Source organism: Hippocampus guttulatus, chromosome 18, assembly GCF_054856545.1.
Source record: "Hippocampus guttulatus isolate MCC_2025c chromosome 18, RoL_Hgut_1.0, whole genome shotgun sequence".
NCBI lineage: Eukaryota > Metazoa > Chordata > Actinopteri > Syngnathiformes > Syngnathidae > Hippocampus > Hippocampus guttulatus.
Genome location: NC_141278.1, coordinates 2,902,191 through 2,922,876, shown reverse-complemented (window position 1 = coordinate 2,922,876; position 20,686 = coordinate 2,902,191). Strand labels below are relative to the sequence as shown.

Genomic DNA, 20,686 nt, shown 5'->3' with positions numbered 1-20,686 from the left:
TCAAGCGAGCAAATGCAAACCGTCTTGATGGTGATTGGGCTTCTTTTTTTGCGTTTGTTCGTTTTTAGTGAGGAGCCGAATCAACGATCCAAAAGTCTCACGAGAGTTGCTTTCGGGATGACCTTTGACACAAAGTCACTGAACACCCGAGGAAGACGGTTATAGCTAAGGGTCAAGTCAAAACCGAGCGGGTGTTCATTTTTCGGAGCGCTCCACTCTCGCGACGACCAAAGTCCACTGCGAGACTGCTGACGGGCTCTTGAGCTCCGTTCTTTGTTGTCTTTTGCAATGACGACGGTGTCTCCTCTCTGCCGCGTGAGGGAGTACAGCAGCTTGATTCTGTGTCGCCTTTCTTCATTTGATCCTGCTTGAACGCCTATTTCCTGTTTCATCACCCTTCCTCCCCTCCTGTTTTCATCCCCAGGGCCTCCACAGCCACGCTTTGAAGTGTCACATGCGATGGGAACCTTTTTCGGAACATCTTCCCCGACCGATGCAGGTGTGTTGTCGGCGGCGCGATGGTTGCTTCCTCTTTCAGTTCTCAGCCTGTCACCTTCCATCTTAATTGCATCACTTGTCCCTTTAGCGATGGACTCAAAACTGATTTTTTTTTTTATTTGTGCGTGTACTGAAATCAGGAGTGGGGAGTTTTGCTCACACAATTGTAAGTATGGAAAGTGCCATTAAATGATCTATTTTTCCACTTGAGCCTTTTTTATTTTATTTTATTTCAATGAGCCCTCTTAAACACAAAACACTTGAGGTGCCACCCCTCCAATGAATGCTTTTTAAATCATTTTGAGGCTTTTTTTTTATTTGATTGGCAAACAGCTGTCTGTGAGAACTACCCTTTGTCATAGTTTGCATATTTCATGTATTATTTGGTATAAAAATATTAAAAGTTCCTTAAACGTTAGAGCTGCTTCAAACAACAAAGTGGATGCAGAAAAAGTGGTCAAGATTGCATGACTGTCTGTGTCTTATGTGCTGTGTTGTATTATTTGGTTCTTGTAAGTTAACTGTTCTGTTGATGGCGGCGCGGATACCGCCATCAATATATATATATGTATATATGTGTGTGCGTGTATGCACGCATATGGATTCATATATAAATATACGTACGTGTTTAGGTATGCGTATCCGCATATGGAGACCGATGTAATAGTTTATAGATTTTTTTTTTCTATCCTCCAGTCAAGATTTACTTATGTGACGAGGTGACAAACAGCTTTTCGTTACCAGATGTCGTTGCGGGTCTGAAAAACAAAATTGTTTTTTTTTTTTCGCTAACACAAACCACGTCCTGTACTCTCTCTTCCGTTACTCAAATTGGACCGCGATCCACATCCTTGAAGGGTGGATTCACGTGTTCGCCTCGCCTATACGCCGTTGCAGGCTTCCGAGGATGTGGTCGCAATAGCAGATGAAACGTCAAGGATGGCCCGGGGGTCGGTGAGAGAGCACACGTCGACCGTACGCGTGCTGCGGTCACGCGGCCCCCCTTGTTTACGTGGAGCCACGTGGCGTTTCGGGAGGGTGCGTGAGTGACGCGTCAAATCACAACTTAAGTGTTTTCAGCATCACACGAACGGATAGAAAGCGGCTCTTTGCTGTCTCACCGCATCGGGGATGATGAGTGCTCCCAAGTTTCCGAAGCCTTTCAGGACCACGGCCAGATCCACGACCAGAACAAAAGACTGATTCGCTTGGCTGGATGTCAGGGAGCGTCCGGAAATGTATGGTCACGGCGAAGCGAAGAATGAGAGTTCTCAGCCACTCGTCACGACCGTTTGCTGACTTTCTGCACGTATTGAAATACGTGACGTTTTTTTCTTGATCTTGCCACATCGAATTATAGCACAGATTGTACACACGTGGGACAGTCCTGAGTTGGCGAACTATTCATCCAATTCAACCGTCACACTGGTGAGAAAACAAAGTCATTGGTTGGGTGTCATTTGTTGAAAATATTTCATGAAGGTTGCCGAATAAATCATATACAGCAGTCACGTTTTGTTCCACGTATGTTCCACATTTATTTGACAATAAAAGCTGACTTGACTTTACGTTTGATTTTAATCCTAGTTTAGCGTTAGCGTTAGCATCATTGCTACTTGCAAATGGGCCACGAGCGATGGCTGCTTTCCCCCGATGGCTGCCGGCTAGTGAATTAGCGTCTAAAATGCTCACGTTTACACGGGTTGGCAAACTCTGCTCGCCTTTTCATGCTTTCCATTATATCCATCGGGTGCGACTCGTTCCAATTATTCGACGGGTTTCTTGCATTGCCTTCCTGCTACAACTTCCTCCTCCACGTAGCTAGGGATGGAACTTCTCTTGTACAAATCGCTTCATCTTCGGAAATCATGGCTGCCCACCAGCTGCGCGTGTCAAGTGTGCGTTTGGTCCCTTCGTTACGACGACTTTCTGTTTACGGCTTCTTCTTTCATTCGTTTGCGGTTTCTGTTGATTTCAACTTGCAAACCAATGTTAGAAGGGGTGCACCTTTCCGCCACATCTGAGTGAGTCAATCTGCTCACAGGTCGCCGGTCTGTCTCTCTGCGGCCCGGTGCCGGTCCACGTATCGGTGGTTGGGGACCCCTTGTGTACCTCATCGAAATAGTAATAACAATAATATTTAATAATGATAATATTTGCAAGTAGCTCGGTGACGGTCCCTGGCGGTTGACTGGCCCCGCCCACTGGAAGGATGGAGCGAGATGGACGGGGAGGGAGACACCGGCTTACTACGTCAAAGGAGTACGCGCACGCGCGCGCGTCGCACACCGACCACACGCTCAGAAGGGTACAAGAGAACCAACGGACTGCCAATTCCCGGCGCTCCGCTGAAGGAAGGCGCAATATCCATCCGTGCCAACACGTTGACGTCGGCCGGCGAGACATTTGGGCGATTTGTGTTTTCGGAAAGAACAGAGCAATCTCGGGAGCGTCACGCGAGAGGAGAGGGGGGGGGGGGGGGGACGCGCTCCTTTCCCGAATGAAGGGTTTTGGAGATTTGCTTTCGAAAAGGATTTCAAGAGCCACCAGTAGTCAAATGAACTGAATCGGCGAGACTGAACAAGTCTGAGGCGGAAGACGGGAAGACGTCCACTGTTTGCGTCGATTCTTTGCCGAGAGCAGCACCACAGGTAGGATTCGCAACTCTTTCCTTCTTTGTTATTGGTCGCTCTCAATTCAGTCCGCGCATGTGGAATGAAGTCGTCGTCGTCGTCGTTGCCAGCCTCTCTTGACAAAAGACTCCAGCTGCGCTCGCACACACACACACACACACGCGCGCACGCGCGCGCTGTCATGTTTCTGGAAGGGATTAAAATATTGTCGGAATGATCACACAGACATCACCATCTGTGAATCTCGACGTTCGTACATTCTCAGTCTGGATTCCCAATGTCCATGTCTTCCATTTTCTGCGTTATTAATTCCAATAAGTATCGGCACATACAACGTTAAGTGCCAATTGTTGTCGGTGCAAACCTCACATTTACCTGCAAGTGTGTTTCTAGTATCCTCCCGACTATAATATGGCATTCTCTTTGCGCACATTTGGCACTAAAGCTTGAAAAAAAAAACGGTGCCAAGAGATTGCGATCGTATCCAACATCGTAATTATAAATCGGTGTTGCTCATGTGGTCGATGGTATTGTAATCCGAGCCCCTAGAAATGGAGGCGCTCGCCGTCACATGTCCGTCATTTCTAACTGCTAACTTCTATTTTTGGGGGGTGTCTCCCCTTCCAAGGCACGTCGATGGCTAAAGTTCCAATCCATTGGTGTAAAAAGACAAACACCATGGGGTGGGGGTGGGGTCTGTGGGTGGGGGGGGGGGGGGTAATAGTCATTCTGTAGCTACTGCTGGAGCTCATGGCGCGAAGGTTCCCAACGGCTGGTGCACGTCCACGGCCAAGCTCCTGTTTGCACCTCCTGCGCGGTGTGAAGTCAATGCCCCCCCCCCCCCCCCCGGGCACCTCCCGGCAGCCTCCGCTCAGCGCGCTTGTGTGTGCTCTTTGCTTCTCCGCAGACTCTCAATGAAGGAGCCGGACGCAATCAAGCTCTTCATTGGGCAAATACCCCGCAACCTGGAGGAAAAGGACCTGAAGCCCATTTTTGAGCAATTTGGCAAGATTTACGAGCTGACGGTGATCAAGGACAAATACACGGGCATGCACAAAGGTAAGCGAGGCGTCGACGTCTGGATGAACCGCATTCGCTGGATCGAGACCGACTTTCGCTGGGCTGCCGGCTCGCTTTAAATTTGGGGTATGAAAGGGAACCGATGAGCATAATATGCCATTCGAGATGTGTGTGTGTGTGTGTGTGTGCGTCCCAAAGAAGGAAAAAAAAAAGCCTGTACTGTCATAATATTGCTCAGGGTTGATTGACTGTCCCAAAACATATTCATTTAACGTTGTTCCACATGTCGCTTTATCTAATTAGCTTGCAACGTTGTTCACGTTGCGTTTCACATGTTGGAGTGACTTTTTTTTTTTTTTAATCTTCATTAGAATTGTAACATGCCATGTTCACAGACACCCCTCAACAAGCATCAGTGAATCAGAGTAACTTGTTTGCTCGGGTCCGTGATCCTCGAAGTTGAGTGTCTTTATAGTACAAAAAAAGACGGAGGCCACACGTCAATGCAAGGATGCAAAAACGCCGTCTGCATTCCTCTTCTATCACGTGCGGCGCATGCAGTCGGCTTGAATCCAAAGGACGTTTTCAAATCAACGATGTCCAAGTGTGAGGATTTATTGTGACCGGGTTGATGTGATGACTTGGGTCAGGTCCCCTTTATATTCACACACTCGTACGCACTATTGTAAGCGGCCACCTGTAATTCCTCATTTAAATGGCAACGCAATGGGCCCAGAGCGCCGGCGCCGGAGGAGAAAGGAGCCACCCGCGGCTCCGGAGACCCTCTCCTGAAAGTCTTGCGCAGGTTTCAGCAGGGGCCGACGTCGACAACCAACAACGCCGCCGCCCGAGCGCGAAAAGCCGCAGGGTCTCTTTGGCACCGCCTGCGATAGACGGCGTCAAGCCGCCTACGGGTGAATGATTCTCCCGGCCGTCGTTCCAAATGCAAATCTCGGCGTGGAAAACGGAGGCGTCGACCAAGCGGTCGCACGGGAGACTCCGAGGCCAGGTGGCGTCGGGCCTCCCAAAAGCCTTTTGCTTTTCCGCCGGTGTGGACTCCAACTGGCTTTTGAACAAGAACGATGATCAGCGACATGTTCCCTAACGCGGGACGGCCGGGAACGTTTTGAAATCACAGATGGATCGGGATGACAGGATCGCTCCCAAACGACCTCCACGTTTGGGCACCGTGCGCCGATGTGAGCGTGAGCGGCGTCTCCGCGTCCACCTTCTGCCACAGAGAACGAAAACCAACAACAACAACGACAATCAAACGCGATTGTTTTGAAAAGCTTGCAAGCTGTGAACGCCGCAAGGGCAGTCTGGTGACATCATTTTGTCAATCTCGCGACTCGGTGCCCCTAAAGTGAGCCGCTCGCGATGACCCGACGAAAGACATTATGAGGAGGTTTCACGCACGTTGTCGACAGCTGCAGTTGCGACCGCTTCCGCTGTTTGAGATTGCGACGGTAACACCGTCAATGCTATTTTTAGGAACGAGGCGGGAACAACGCGAACGTCGGTATCTTGTCATTTTGTTTTCGAGAGCCAGATTAATGCAACTCGATTTGTTGTTCATTGATCATTGCCCCTCCCCCCTTAGCTTGGCATGTTTATCCTTTTCGTCCCTTTTTGGGGTCCTGTATGAGGTCACTACAAATGTTGCCTAGGGATTATTCCTTTGGCGTGTGTGTGTGTGTTCCGACGACATTCTCCTGGTCGTCATAAAATTGCCAAAGGCCAAACCGGTCCGATGATGATGATGACGACCGAAGCTACATTAAGCCTGTAGAGTCCTGAAAGAATGTTTGGGCCCGTCTGCGTGCTGGCTAAATCCCCGTCACATGACAGGCCCGCCGCCGACATGACGCATTGAGCAGCGGCCAAATTTGTCATTCAAATGACTCCCGTTTGAACATTTGCTGAGCTTCCTCTACTTGATCTCGTTTCCAGGATGCGCCTTCCTGACTTACTGCGCCCGCGAGTCGGCCCTCAAAGCCCAGAATGCGCTGCACGAGCAGAAGACGCTGCCGGGGGTGAGTGGCGCCTTTTTTGTCTTTCGAAGGCCTAGCCGCCTCACGCGTATGTACGACGACGCCGCCGACGACCCCCCCCCCCCCCCCCCACACACACACACACAAAAAAAGACCTCAGACGGTCTCGGAGTGACGTCAGGGGAAATTTTGACTTGCGCGGCCCAAGTTCCCCTTTTGCAGCTGCGCTCGCTCTTCGGCCGCGCGCGGCACGCAGGCAAAGACGCAGCTGTCCGCTTTGCCTATGTTGCTCCCCCCCCCCCCCCTCCCCCCCGCCGATCTCACCTGGATCTCTTTGGACGTGGCCCCTCCTTCCGAATTTGAACATTAGCATAGCCGGGCAGCAGGTGTGCCGACATCGCCGGAGCTAAATAGGACTTGACGGCCGCGTCTCTCGTCTCACGTTTTCCATCGGGTGACACATTGAGGAAATCGGCAGGTCGATGAAGTTGTCCAAAAAGTGTCTCATCCAAATTGGGGTTGTCGAGCCTTGGCGCAGGTATTTCTCGACGCGCCCCGAGGCCGGTCTTCCGGTCAAGGCGGGCCGTCGCCTAGTTTGGCATTTTGGGGCCAGTTTGACAGGGCGGGCTGTGACCAAACATTGTTAGCGTGACAGTCGTGTGACCTTTCTGACCTCTCATAGGGGATCAGCAGGTCCCCCCCCCCCTCCACTCCCACTCCTGGTTTATCTTTTGACTCTACCAGCCCAAAGTCATTTGGCTCTGAGGGTGTTCGGTGTTGACACCCGCTTTGTCTCTGCTTCAAAAGAGACGCCGCCATCTTCTTAGCTCCACACGGGCCAGACCTTGCCGCCCGCTCCCGCTCGCAGAATTTTAGCTGGACTCTTTTTGTGCTTTGGACTGTCTTTGAATTGAATTTTGTGTTTTATTGCTCATTGCTGTATGACTTCCTATTTCCTCCATGTATAGTTTGAAAGCGCTCTCGAAATCCAAGCAGGGTTGAATCGTCTCCTTTACCTATTTCTTCATCCATTTATTACCTCGTGTCAAACTTGTTGCTTCAAAGTAAATGACACTTGTAGGGGCGGGGGACTCTCTCAAATTTCTTTTTTCATTGACACGGCTCAATTCAAGCGCCCGGTGCGCCAGCGCCATTTGATGACCTTTTTCATATGGTGGGGTTGAAGCGTCGCGCTTCCGCTACATGAGAGAGAAACCCAACAAAGCGCCCGCGTCAATGCACGGCCAGGTGAGCGCGCGCCAATCTCCGAGTGAGATGAGAGAGCCCGAGGGGTGGGGCCGTCTCCTTCCCACCGTATCGTCTCGTCTCTGCTCCACGAGAAACGCCGCCCATTTGCCGACGCGTCACCGTGCACCTGCGCCTTCGCTTTCTCCCTGCCGTGTGTCGACGAGGATGGAGACGCAAAAAGCAGCGGAGACGGGAGAGGAAGCCGGCAGGGAGGGTTGGAGGGGGGGGGGGGGTCGATTACGGTCGCGGGTCTCGTTGCCTGGAGACAGCCGGGACAAGGGATGGCGGGTTGCTAAGCGACCCGGCACGATGCGATGTGACGGAGCAGAGCGGAGGGAGGGCGAAGGAGGAACATTGTCTTTGCGGGCCGCAGCCTCTGCGCCCCGCCTCCGAGTCGGCGAATTGAAGAGAAACGCGGGGGAGAAAGAAAGATGCCACGCAAAGTGAGATTTTTCCATCCGCTCTGCCCGTCGACGGAAAGGGAAGAAAAAGGGCTCAGCGTTCGTACGATCTCAAACACGTTTCGGCCGCCCCCCCCCCCCCCCCGAGCGGATGCAAACGTCTTTGATTTTGGGAGCAAGCCCCTCTCCCCGAGCGCGCGGTGACTAGCCGATGGGGGGCTTTTATGATCAGAGACCAGGATGTGATTGGATAATCTGTGGTTTGGATACGGAATAATCCCTGGCAAAATCCCCCTCCAGCGTCACCGCGCCTACAAATGATGTCGCTTGTGCCGCACGCGGACAGCCCGCGTGCGTGTTTGGCTTTGTGATCGATGTACCGGCGAGCATCGCCGCGCGCGCGCGTGCGTGCGTGCATGCGTGCGTGCAGTGCGCCATGTGATGGCGATGAGCTCTCTGCACAATAGTTTTGTCAACAAGCCGTGCAGCGGGGGTGGGGGGGGGGGGAGAAGCTGCTCAAATGTGTTTGTGATGAAGGCTCACGGGCACATTCAACAGGCGCAAACCTCTCTGCTCGCCTCCCCCATTGTCGTTCCTTTTCTACCCCGCCCCCCCCCCCCTTGTCCGCACAAATCCATTCCCCCTCGCCCCCCCTCCTCACCCTCTCCCGATTCCCACCCCGTAAACGTCCGTCGTCCTCTTTCATTTGTTTTTCTCTCATCTCCTTGGCGTGCCGTTTACCTGATCCGCCGGTGGTCCTCGTTGCAAGGTGTTGTCATGGCGACGGCCAATGCCAGCGAGGCCGTCGCGCGAGGCCGGGGGCCGGTTGCCGTGCCGATGTGGAGTGGCTCAGCCTTGATGGCCTCCGCTTCTCACTGTTGTCCCTCTTGTATATTTGGATTTCTACCGAGGGAGGCGGTGGGGGTTGGGGGTGGGGCATCTGCTGCATCGCGCTTATCTCCGGCGTGGCAGTCGCCGGACGTTCAAACAGGACGCCGGAGATGATGATGATGATGATGATGATCTGATTCCATGACGGCATACTTTTTAGTTTGGATTGTCCCCGTTGGTATTCGCTGCGGTCTTGATGATCAAAACAAGGTCCGCTTTCTATGGAGTGCAGCCCCGTATGGTCGACTCCAAGCCAGATTTTGGTTTCTGATTCCTACGAGACATTTGTTTTGAACTTCAGCAACTTTCTTAAAGGGAAAAAAAAAAAAAAAGACAGCGAAACATGATCCAGTATTGACGGGATCAGGCTCACGCCCCTTCTCCTCCACGAAGCGTCTCCAGTCGGTCCCGTATGCCGACGCCTGCGTGTGACTCCTACTCTGGTGTCCCTTTTCCAGTTCTTTGGAAGAAGATCCTCCCATTTGTTTTGCCAATCTTTCAATGGCCTGGCCCCCCCACCTGACCTCTCGGAGCTCCTGTGTCTGCGGACCGGACTCGGCGGAGGCGCGGAGGGGATCCCCCTTTTTTTTTCCGCTGAGCGTTCCCATCCAAACTCATTTCGAGTCTTTGGACTCTGCATTTTTCGTCATACTGTTCTTTGTGCTTTCTATCGTCTTTGTTATTCATTCGTCGTTTTATTGTCGGCTGTTTGAATTCTTTTTGCTCCATGCGCAGCACTTTGGATACCTTTTAAGAACTCTTGAGTCATGACTCATTTGTTCTGCGCGACCATTGCTACAGAAGGTACCATTGCTACCCCCCCCCCCACCCCCCATCAGCGAGAAGACATAAATCTTCTTGCAGCAGGTGTTGGTGTTATTTCAGCGCGGTGTCAAGAGCACTTGTGCGCGCCGGTCCAGAAGGCCCGGAGCGATCGATCGTGTCCCCGTGGTGACCGATCGCAACAGATTAATCAGTGACGCAAGATCGGTGAGTGTCTGAAATGTCACCAGCTCCGTAATTAAGACCTTCATTAAGACGCAGTTCGCAGAGTGGCACTGTGACATGCATCCCCCCCCCCCAACACACACACACACACACACACACACACACACATCATCCTGCCTTGTCTCCATATGCTCCATTCTATCCCTTAATCTGCACTTCTCCCTTTAACCCCCCCCCTCCCACCCCCATGTTTTTTTCTTCTTTTACGCAACTCCCCCTTCCGCCTTTATTGCGGGGGGACTCTCCATATTTGCAAGACACTTGTGCGTGTCATTTCATAAGGGCCTTGACTAAATCAAAGAGGAGGAAATTGTGGAGGGGAAAGAAATTCTTTCAGCGGTTTGTCACTTGATGAAAAGAAAGTTTCATCCTGCGCTGTTGTGTTCGACACTCCTCACCCCTTTTTTTGCTCAATATTTCATTTCCGTTTACCCCCCCCCCCCCCGTTTTTTTCCCCCCCTTGGCCTCTGCCTCTCTGTCAGGATCGGAATATCTTGGCTGTAGTCTGATGCCGCGCCTGCTCCTGTAATCCAGATTAGCCAGCGGGTGTTCTTAATCTCATCACTTGGCCAATCCCGCGAGGGTGGGTGTGCTTTTCCTGGTTTTGGCGCAATAGCGGCGGAAGGAAGCGTGGATTTGGGATTAGAGTGGATTCTGAGAGAGAGTCATTGGAGGGAAGGTAAAGCGCAAGAGCCTTCAATCGTGCCCGCTTCATTAGGTACACCGAATACCATCCGAGACCAAATCTGATTGAAACCGCGGCTGAGGGAGCCTTTTTCCATCTCGACCCTTTTCAAATATCCCAAAACGGGACATCAGAAGAGACAGTCTGCCTGACTACCAACCGAAGCCACAATAACAACTGCACAGAATCAGCAGTCCGATAAATTGCACTTTTAGGGGCGGGGCTATACAAAATCATCGATACGCCCCATAGATGGGTTATTATTCGATTCAAAGGAGATGTGCCTAATGTTGTGGCCGGCCATGTCGGGCTAAATTTAAAAAAAAAAAAAAAATGAAGGAACACATTGGGGAGACTGATGACAAAATATAACCCCCACTGACACTGAACTCGTTTTTCATATTTCATATGTGTCTTGTTCTTCCACTGCCATAATCTTTGAACATTGAAAGTGACTGCATCCGTCTTTATTTGTTTCCAGATGAACCGGCCAATCCAGGTGAAGCCGGCAGACAGTGAAAGTAGAGGGGGTGAGAGACACCTGTGTCCACCCGCGACACACACACACACACACACACACACACACACACACACACACACACACACACACACGCCGCACCAACGGGATCTTTTTCGATCCCTTTTCAGGCCAGCAGCAGTCACGGCAGGGTTAAGATTAGGACTTTCATATTTTCATCATCAGAGTCCCTCAAGTTATGAACTTAATTCCTTCCGCGCTCCCCCCCCCCCCCCCACCCTCCCAAAAATGTCCCCCTGGGACCTGTTTTCACACCGCTCAATCCGATTTCCGGTCCCGTACGTTCAGAAGGACGACCGAGGTGGACGAGGAGCCCAAAAAACGTGCGAGAGAAAGAGAGAAAGCGTTTTCCTGTCAACTCTGAGCGCCAGATGCGGCGACTGCATTCTGGCGTCGCTTTCAAGCGGAGCAGACGGCCACTTGTGCAACATTACAAATGTCCGCCTTGCTTCCAAATTTCGGTTTTGACCGAGTGATTGAGCCCTCCGTATTTTAGCGCGATGATGTCATCAAATCCAACGCCGCCTAACAAGTGCCTTGCACGCACGCTCCAGCGAAATCTTTTGGGAATTTGGAAGCAAAATCTTGCGCACCCGCAATAATGCCATCTTTTTTTTTCATCCACGAAGCCGTTTTGGTGTCCCCTCTTTTCTCCTTCACGATGTCCAGCTTGCACTTGTATTATCTAATGACATAGCTGCGTTTGATGTCTGGCCTCCTCTGGTTGGCCTCCTTCCTCCTCAGAAGACAGGAAGCTGTTTGTGGGCATGCTGGGAAAGCAGCAGACGGACCCTGACGTGAGGAAGATGTTTGAAGCCTTTGGCAGCATCGAGGAGTGCACGGTGCTCCGCGGCCCCGACGGAACCAGCAAAGGTAACCCCCCCCCCCGCAAGGAATGTTTTTTTTCCGGAGCGCGTTTAAGGCTTACAGACGAAGCGCTCCAATTCAAATTCAAAGACGGCAATTTGAAATGGAAGTATCCGGTGCGCGCGCGCGAGGCCGCGCTTTGATGACGCGTCATCCCGCCCTCCAGGATGCGCGTTTGTCAAGTTCCAGAGCAACGTCGAGGCCCAAGCCGCTATCAACGCTCTGCACGGGAGTCGAACTCTACCGGTGAGTCCTACACACACACACACGCACGCACGCACGCACGCATTCACACAGATGACATTTTACATGCTGTGTGTCAGTGGAAGCTCTGAAACAGTACACGAGCTACTTTGGCTTTCTCCCCCATTTCAAAACACAAACACCCTTTATTTGGGAACAAGGATGTGACTTATTTTTTCAAACGAACTAAAAAAAAAAAAAGAAAAAAAAAAGACATCCAACTCATAATAAATGGGAGTGAGCAGAGCACACGCACGAGATTCGGGAGCCACCGGAGACGCTCGGTGGAGGATTGGCTGACTCCAAAGTCAAATGCGTCGCCGTGACTCGGCCGGGATGTGACGAAGGCGCTGCAAAACTAACGTCAGGAAAAGCCCACTCGGACATGTGAACATGATTTGGGGTTTGTCGGAGGCACGCGAAGGCGCACGCTCCCATTCGGCGCGGCGGATTTTCGGATTCGGTGTTGATTTTTCTCCAGTTAGCGAGGCCTGACGGGCCCGTCGGGATCCACGAGCGTTTCTTTTCTGTCCTTTTGCTTGGAGGGAGCCTCATCCAGTCTGGTGGTGAAGTTTGCCGATTCGGAGAAGGAGCGGGGGCTCCGGCGAATGCAGCAGGTGGCCTCTCAGCTGGGAGTCATCGGTCCCATGACCCTGCACCTCGGGGCCTACAACGCCTACGCGCAAGCTGTGAGGAAAAAACACACGCGACTTTCTTTTCACAGGTTTCAAAGAATTGAAGTTTTCAACCGGGAGCTCGTCAGCTCGCCGGGGGGGCCGCGACAAAAGCCGCCTGCCGTTTGAGTTTGGAGTCGGATTGACGTGGCAAAGAGGTGTTCATTTCACGATGGGAGTGCGGTGTGGAATTTTGGAGACGTTGGAATCTCATTGCGCGAGCCGTTAGGTCACAATGCAGTTTCTTTTCAGCTAGCCCAAATGCTAGCGCAAGTCGAGCTAAATTGTCCAACTTTAGGGCCGCCGATATGAGCTCCAGAAATCTGCTGTGTCTTTGCTGATTTTTTTTTTCTAAACACATGAATACATTTTTTGGGGGGGGGGGGGTGTTGAAGGTAGTCATATGCCCATGTACTGCCTCGATGCAAGCATGAAAGTACCACTTCCTTTATGCATGTCCCTTTTTTTTTTTAATGGAGCAGCCCAAGAATCTGTTTCCCCAATTTCATTCCGTCAAGTATCGGAAGGAGCGTCAGCCTCCGCAAATCCCCATCCATCGCACGTTTCACCAAAGAGCCACAGACAGCCTCTTTTGTTTTGTTTCGCTTTGTTTTGTTTGTTGCCTGCCGCCAACGGCGACCTTTCCCGACCCCCCAGTTGATGCAGCAGCAGCAGGCGCTGGTGGCCCAGTCGGCCTACCTCTCCCCGGTCGCCACGGTGGCGGCCGTTCAGATGCAACAGCTGGCCGCCCTCAACCCCAGCGGCATCATCGCCACGCCGATCGCATCCATCACCCCCTCCTCAGGTAAGCAGAGCGGCCCGGCGCCGGCGTGAGCTGGATTTCGCATTTTCAAGTACGTCAGCGCAAAAAAAAAAAAAAAACCACGCCAACGCCGCGCCGAGCCGATCGGGTTTGGAATGCGCCCTCGTCGAGCGGGTCAACGTGACTTTGCAAAGGAGACGTCGGCGATTTGACGCTGGGTCATTTTCCCGATGCAAACGGAGCCCTCGGATAACCGCGCGGCCGTCCGCAGGTACCAGCACGCCGCCGTCCATCGCCGCCACCCCGGTTCCCGCTCTGCCGCCGCCCATCGCCGTGAGCGGCTACCCCTCGGCGGCGGCGCCGCACAACGGCCAGTCGGCGACCGAGGCCTTGTACGCCAACGGGGTCCACGCCTATCAAGGTACCGCGGGGGCTTGGTGGTGGGGGCACGTTCTGCTCAACGCTGATCTCTGCCGTCCATCTCATCTGGCCTTCAAACTCATTTGGATTCTTTGGCTTTTCACTGGCCAAGAGACTCCATTTTCACTTTGGACCGCTTGGGCGCTTTCGACTCCTCCAGAATTCATTTGTTGGTTGTTGTCGGGATTCTTTGTGCTCCGCGTACGGCACTTGGTCGACGGCGCCGGTGGTTTTCAAGTTCTCTAGAGTCTAGGGACAGGGACATCATCTCCATCGAATTGATCTGGGCGCGAGAGAGGGAGGGGGGGGGGGCGGGGGGGAGTCAAACCTCTTACTCCAAAAGAGTTTGATTACAAACCTCAAAAGCAGGCCCAAAGGAGGAAAAGATCGAGCTTATTCACGTCCTCCCGGCCTTGTCGAAGCAAAGCACAACTCTGACGCAGACACGCAGGCAATGGCGCAGGCGCAGGGACGTCATCTCCATCCAGCAGTACATGTTGGTTTCCTCCGATTTGGCAAACGACACACACGCCGCACGGGGGGGGGGGGTTGTCCCACTTGCTCACTTTTTGTTTGTTTGTTTGTTTTGGGCGTCGGCTCCCCTGCGACTCACCGGCTCCTGATCTCATATGCCACCGCGAGAGCGTAATTCAATGCCGATGAAACGAAGCGCCGCAGCCGCGGGCTATTTGGAGCGCGCCGATGCGCATCGAGCGATTGGTGATGATGTTTTTGTGCCGCAGCTCCGAGTCCTGTGCTGGACCCCCTGCAGCAAGCGTACGCGGGCATGCAGCACTACACAGGTGAGGCTCACACTCTTTTTTTTTTTCTTTTTTTTTTTGCACAACTGCCCGTAGTCGTGCATCTGTTGCATTTGTGGGTTGTAGTCATTGAATGATCAAGATTGGTGTTGATTTCTTATCATACGCCAGTGTTGTAAAATTCCAAGATGATGAAACATCTCAACTACTTCAATGTAGTGAAAATTTTCACTGAAAGGAAATCACTTTATTTTTTTCCTAGAATGAAAAACCGTTCTCATGTTGTGTCAAGAGGTCAACCATAACACTCCGAATGCCATATAAATGCCGCCACTATTTTTTTTTTTCTTTGTCGCAGTCTAGTATGTTCTCCTGGTTAATATTCCCATCGGATGGTTGTTTTGTTTTGTTTTTTCTCTCTTTCCCGCAGCCACCTACCCCGCCGCCTACAGCCTGGTGGGGCAGCCGTTCCCCCACCAAGCCACCCTGGTAGCCCAGCAGCCGCAGCAGCCGCAGCAGCTGCAGCAACGTGAAGGTAAATTCTCCAAAAAAAAAAAAAGAAAAAGTGACTATCTGGAGAACACGTCATTTGGCACAATTTAGATTATGACTGTTTGCATTGTGATGCGGTGCCGCCGCTGCTGCTTTATCGGTTCTTTCCTCTATCGGCTTCTCTTATGTACTTTGGTTGACGTCGGGATTACTTGTGTTTGCGAACTGCGGTCCGAAACTTTGACGGTGATTTGAAACCGGAGCGGCAAATTGTTGCCGTTGTCCACTTGGGCTTCTTTCATCTTGGGCGGCGGCATCAAGTCAAGCCTCGCCTTTTCTCCGGTGAGCATTTTGAAACGCTCCTTCGTGCCCTTCGTCACATCCCGGCCGGATGACGGTCCGGACCGCCGCCGCTCGCCTCTCTCGACCGTTCCTCGTGCCTTTTGCGTGGCCGCTCCTTCGCGTCGGGCGCGAGCCCCCTCGCCGCCCGACATGGACAAAACACAACAAAACTCATTTGGAGTCTTTGGCTTTGGACTCAGCGTGAGTTTGGGTGCTTTTGACTGTCTTTTGTTCTTCATTGGTTTGTTGTTGTTGTTGATGTTGAATACTTTTTGCCGAATCCTTTGGTGCACAGCACCTTGTAGACGGCGGCGGCGGTCTGAAAGGGCTCGAGAAATGCGGCCGAGTTGAGCGGAGTTGACTGAGGTCCAATGCGATTGTTGCCCACGAGAATCCCGTTCCCTCCTCCCGTAGACGAGCCGGAGTTTCGGTTTTAGGAGTGGAGTGGACCGTGTCACCCTCTCTTTCTTCTCTTTGTGCAAAGGTCCCGAAGGCTGCAACATCTTCATCTACCACCTGCCTCAGGAGTTCACCGACTCGGAGATCCTGCAAATGTTCTTGCCCTTTGGAAATGTCATCTCGGCCAAGGTCTTTGTCGACCGCGCCACCAACCAAAGCAAATGCTTCGGTGAGCCGCCATCGTTGTTGTCAGCCGCGTGGTATTTAGAAACGGAAGGTAGAAAAGACCAAACGGTGATCTGAGTTCTCCCCAACCTTTCTGGAGCCAAAGCGCAGATTTTCCGTTGGCGAAGAAATTCACAATCCAGATGATTCTGCTCACCGAAAATCACAAATGGACGACTGCCTTTGGGAATTCTGGGCCTGTTGAGTTGAACGCAAAGCTACTTTTGGGATTGTACGCGTTGCACCGCCTGTCACCGCGCGCTCTGTTTCCATTGCCGTCGCTGCGCGTAGGTGGGGTGGAAAACACGCTCGCCCGCCGAAAAGAAAAAAAGGAACCGTCTCCCCCTTGTTTCTCAAAGAAGCGCGGATGTAGGCGATTTCGCGAGGCGGTTTGCGCGGTTGTGGGCGTGGAACACTTTTGCCGCCGCGCAAAGTTCTTCTCCTCATTCCCTCGAAATGTGCCACTCTCCCATCTCGCAGCGGAGACGAACCGTTGGGGCGGAAAAGGGCGCAGAGGTTCACGCGCGGCCGGAGCGTCGCGTCGAATGAGCCGCCGCTCGCCGGCCGCAACCGAGGCGTGCCCGCGGACCTCGTGCGTGTGCGATCGTCCACGTTCACGCCCGTTCCCTTTATTGGGCTTCCTTGTGTTTTTTCCTCAGGCTTTGTGAGCTTTGACAACCCCTCCAGCGCTCAGACCGCCATCCAAGCCATGAACGGCTTCCAGATTGGCATGAAGAGACTCAAGGTGCAACTGAAGAGGCCCAAGGATGCCAACAGACCTTATTGAGAGGAGGTGAGCTTCAAACGAGGACGCGGGAGCGCCGGCGAGTAAGCGGGTGCGCGCCGCCGCCGCCGCCGCGCGCGACTTTGTCTGAGGCGCCACGGCTTTTCACGCTCTCAAGTGTTGCTCTTTCCAGTCGAGCCGCCGCGATGGTCGCGAAGCAGACGATATTTGGATGGAGCGTGCGGTCCTGGCCAAGCGCTCCCGTCACAGCTCCGAATGCGACTGCTGCCAGTCCGGGGGATTGTTCTTTGACCTTTCGCTCGTTGTTTTTGTGTCGTGCCGTGTGCCCGTCTTTCCCGAAACCAAACCGTCGCACCACTCTCAAGACCGCCCCGCCGACATACGTAAATGGTGGAGGCGTGCGTCGCTATGGCTATGGTTGCTTAGCGACCGCCAAATCCCGCCCCGTCCCTCCCACCGCCCACCCCTTCCTTCTCACCACGTCGTCGTAAGTGCATCGGCCTGTGCGGCTCGCCGCGGCGATATTGCCCGTGACGGTCGCCATTAGCAAGTTTGCTTTCGGGGCCTTTCGCCTTGACTCGCCATGCTCCGCCGCATGGCGGGTTACCGTGGCGACCGTGGCCTTTGTTTGGTGCCTTGTGAGTTTCCCTCTTTTTATTTGGTCCCGGCTTCAATCCTTTGCCGACGCCGATCGATGAAAAAGGCACTTTACCGTATCTGTAAGTAATTGATGATCATGACGTGCTGTGGGTGGCTTTATTTTGATTTGCCGTTCTAATCCTCCAAACTCGAAAACAAACTAAATTGTCAATTCCAGAGTTCCAGAGATATTTTCTTTTTTTTTTGTTGTCGTCGTTGTAATTATTATTAATTTGTCGGCCTTTTTTAAAAATCGGTCATGATGATCATTCTTACACTTTCCCCTTTGTCGAGTTGGATGGTGTGGTAGTTTGGCGTGAAGTCGTGAAGGTTTGCTTTGTTTTTGTTTTGTAACTCGATTCCGTGTGACTTGGTGCCTGAACTTTGGTTGTTGTTTGTGACGCCGGAAACGCGACGAACACGTTGACCTCCAGAAATCGTGGACGGGATCATGTTTGGTGTACGACGGTCGCCGTGTGTTGGTGTACGTGTGAGACAAAGTGACATTTGGAGTGCAAATGTCTGCGTGGAAGATGTCATAAGGATAAAGATCATCGGAAACACTCTTGATTTTTGAGACACGGAGGTTACTTTCCGTGCTTTGGGGCTAATCTGTTTGGCTGCTGGCAGAGGAGCGAGCTTCCTCTTTAGGAATTCTGGGGACCAAAAAAACAGACAAGCAATTTTCCAATCTTCCACGCCCGTGTGGAATTGCTCATCTACGGCACGCTCGTGGAATCGACCAAAAAGCCCCCAAGTTTCAAGTTTTCTCTGAATCGGAATCAAAGACGTCGAAGCGGAGACACGCACGCACGTTGCATTTCAAAAGGCCGAACTTCATCCAACCGAATCTGCCGCCGAGTGAAAAAGCGGCACGATATGTCGAGCGCAGCGGTCGGGTTACCGGGAGTGGCAACAAACAACAAGAAGCTTTTCATAACATATACTCCTGATTTAAGAGGGTGTGGGGGGGGGGGGGGGAGTCCGCCGATGCCGTTTTGAGCAATTCGCTCCAGAGGAAATTATCTGATGGATGATTTGACTTTGGAAAAATCTGAACGGCCACATAACCTAAGGACAAATATTGGAGTCAGTGCCCGGCAAAATTCCTATTGTGCATGGTGTGAATTCATTTGCCTGCCAAGAGAGATGAAAGGCAACTTTGTGCGTGCACTGTCACTGTTTGAGTTGCATGGACACGAGCATTCGAGAGTGATTCGCCTCTGCGGCGTCAGTGCAAGCAATGGGTACTGACTGCATCTTTTTTTTTTTTTTTTTTTTTTTAATGAAATATATAAACGTGTACTTTTTTTCACCTGCCTTAAACATTTTCTCTTTTCTCTCTCTCTCTCTTACCTCCAGCACAATGGAAGAGTTCAATCAAGAAAACCACCTCGGGATGTCCCAGCCTTGTATGGTTTTTTTGACCAACCACAATAGCACATTGGAGCAACACTTCTTACACACACACACACACACACACACACAAAAGAGAGAGACAGTATATGAAACGATTTACATAAAACACAAACAGCTGCCGTCATGTCATGAACAAGTACAACGGCAGCATTGGTGTCAGAAGTTGCTCCTCGAGTTCCCGTCATTCCATAGCTGGATTCATTTTTACCATGTAGATCCAATCTCAGCGACAAGTTCTAATCTACATATTTTAAAAAAACAAAAAAAGTAAAAGCGTATCAGTCGTGTGATTCTACCGAACAGAGTCCTGCTGTATAGTGTCATTTTGTGATCGAGAACAGGGGTCCCCGCCCGCCGGTACCGGTCCGCGGGTCATTTGGTACCCGGCCGCACAGAAAGAAAAAATAACTTACATTTCTTCCGTTTTATTCAGGTCGGAATCTGAAAGGTGTTTTATTTTGAAAAATTACCGGATTCTCTGTTATATCAGTCGACAGTATGTCACACTTGACGCAGTGAATGCGCGCTTCTCGGTCACGTGATAGGTTACCGCATAAAAAAAACACAATTCTTTGAATAGTCTTGTCGAGAAGGGGAAAAGGACCAGCCAGGAGATAGAAGAGGGGCCTGCGACTTTCAAGAAAGAGAAGGCCGCATTTCAGAGACGGTATCAGGAGTCCTATTTCAAATACGGGAGATTCACACGCGCCACGCCTACTCTGCATAATAAGCGGCGATGTTGAGTCGTATTTTTTTCGTATCTTATTTTGAAGGGACGTTGAAACGTTACCATAGCGACCAGAGAATGTTGCGGCCAAATTGGACGTTCCTCGTGTCATGATTCGTGTTCATTATGATGTTTCGAAAATACCACCCTTTGCATGCAGGTCATATCATATCATATTGGTTTATCCCAGAAAATATTGTCTGACATGAAACCGGTCCTTGGGGCAAAAAAGGTTGGGGACCGCTGATCTAGAAGGTGGGCTCCACGCAGACTGAGGGAAAAGGAAATCGATTTTGTATCATTCCCACCTGTAAATTTTATGTCGAAGTAGTTTGATTATTGATAGACGTCAATTAAAATCACGGTTCTGAAGCAGAAAGAGAATTGAAGGGGTTTCCTCCCACTGTATATACCTCAGTTGGGGAGGCAGAAGTAAAAGCATCTTCAAAATCTCTGCATCCGCCGCTTTTCAACTTGACAAATTGGAAAAGGGGGGTTTTCTACCGTCGTTTTTGTTTTTATACGTTTAATTTATTTGGTCATTAATTTGATGGGGGTGGAGGGGGGGGGTGTTCTTATTTATTTGAAGAATGATTCCTTCAAGACAAGAAATACACTTATAGAGTTTTTAAATGGCATCAATGTAAGGAAGTTTAAAAAAAAAAAAGAATGTTTCTTTATTTATTCGCGACAGTTGCTGTTTTAAAACGCGTCTTTGAAAAGAAAATAAAGTTTCTGTTGAGAGAAAAGATGTTACTTGTGTGTGTTTTTTTTTTTTTTTTTACAAGGGTACCCTATATCCGCACTAGTCGAGAGAAGAGAAAGACCGCTCGCTCGAATCAAGCAAAGAAGACTGCGTTGGGCATCGGGCGATCCTTAAGCGAAGCACGGAATCAACGGCCGACGTCGAATTGTGAGTGAATGACGATGCTGTGCGAAGACGGAGTCGCCAGGGAAAGGTGGAGAGACGGACGGCTGCCGGTGTTTGAAGAGCCAGAGTGCCAGAGCATTCTGGGTTTGGCCTGACGTGTCCAAACACGCTCGCCTCTTTGGC

The 20,686-nt window shown here is 51.4% G+C and overlaps 1 protein-coding gene across 5 annotated transcripts; it reads left to right on the top strand.

The window, feature by feature from the left end:
• The first annotated feature begins 2,144 nt into the window (after positions 1-2,144).
• celf3a (cugbp, Elav-like family member 3a) lies at positions 2,145-20,381 on the top strand. Of its 5 annotated transcripts, XR_015103772.1 has the most exons (15): positions 2,145-3,149; positions 4,039-4,190; positions 6,105-6,187; positions 10,860-10,908; positions 11,661-11,789; positions 11,950-12,029; positions 12,572-12,715; positions 13,358-13,505; positions 13,735-13,884; positions 14,627-14,686; positions 15,075-15,179; positions 15,963-16,106; positions 16,762-16,895; positions 17,020-18,733; positions 18,849-20,381. XR_015103772.1 is itself a non-coding variant. In XM_086137171.1 (14 exons), exons 2-13 carry the CDS (start codon positions 4,046-4,048, stop codon positions 16,887-16,889), a joined length of 1,362 nt encoding a protein of 453 aa, XP_085993297.1. In that variant the 5' UTR covers positions 2,146-3,149; positions 4,039-4,045; the 3' UTR covers positions 16,890-16,895; positions 18,849-20,381. The 5 variants fall into 5 exon arrangements, 4 of the variants coding, with proteins under 4 accessions (XP_085993297.1, XP_085993296.1, XP_085993299.1 ...); XM_086137171.1 differs by lacking the exon at positions 17,020-18,733 and having other exon boundaries at positions 2,146-3,149; positions 11,664-11,789; XM_086137170.1 differs by lacking the exon at positions 17,020-18,733 and having other exon boundaries at positions 2,146-3,149.
• Positions 20,382-20,686: the final 305 nt, after the last annotated feature.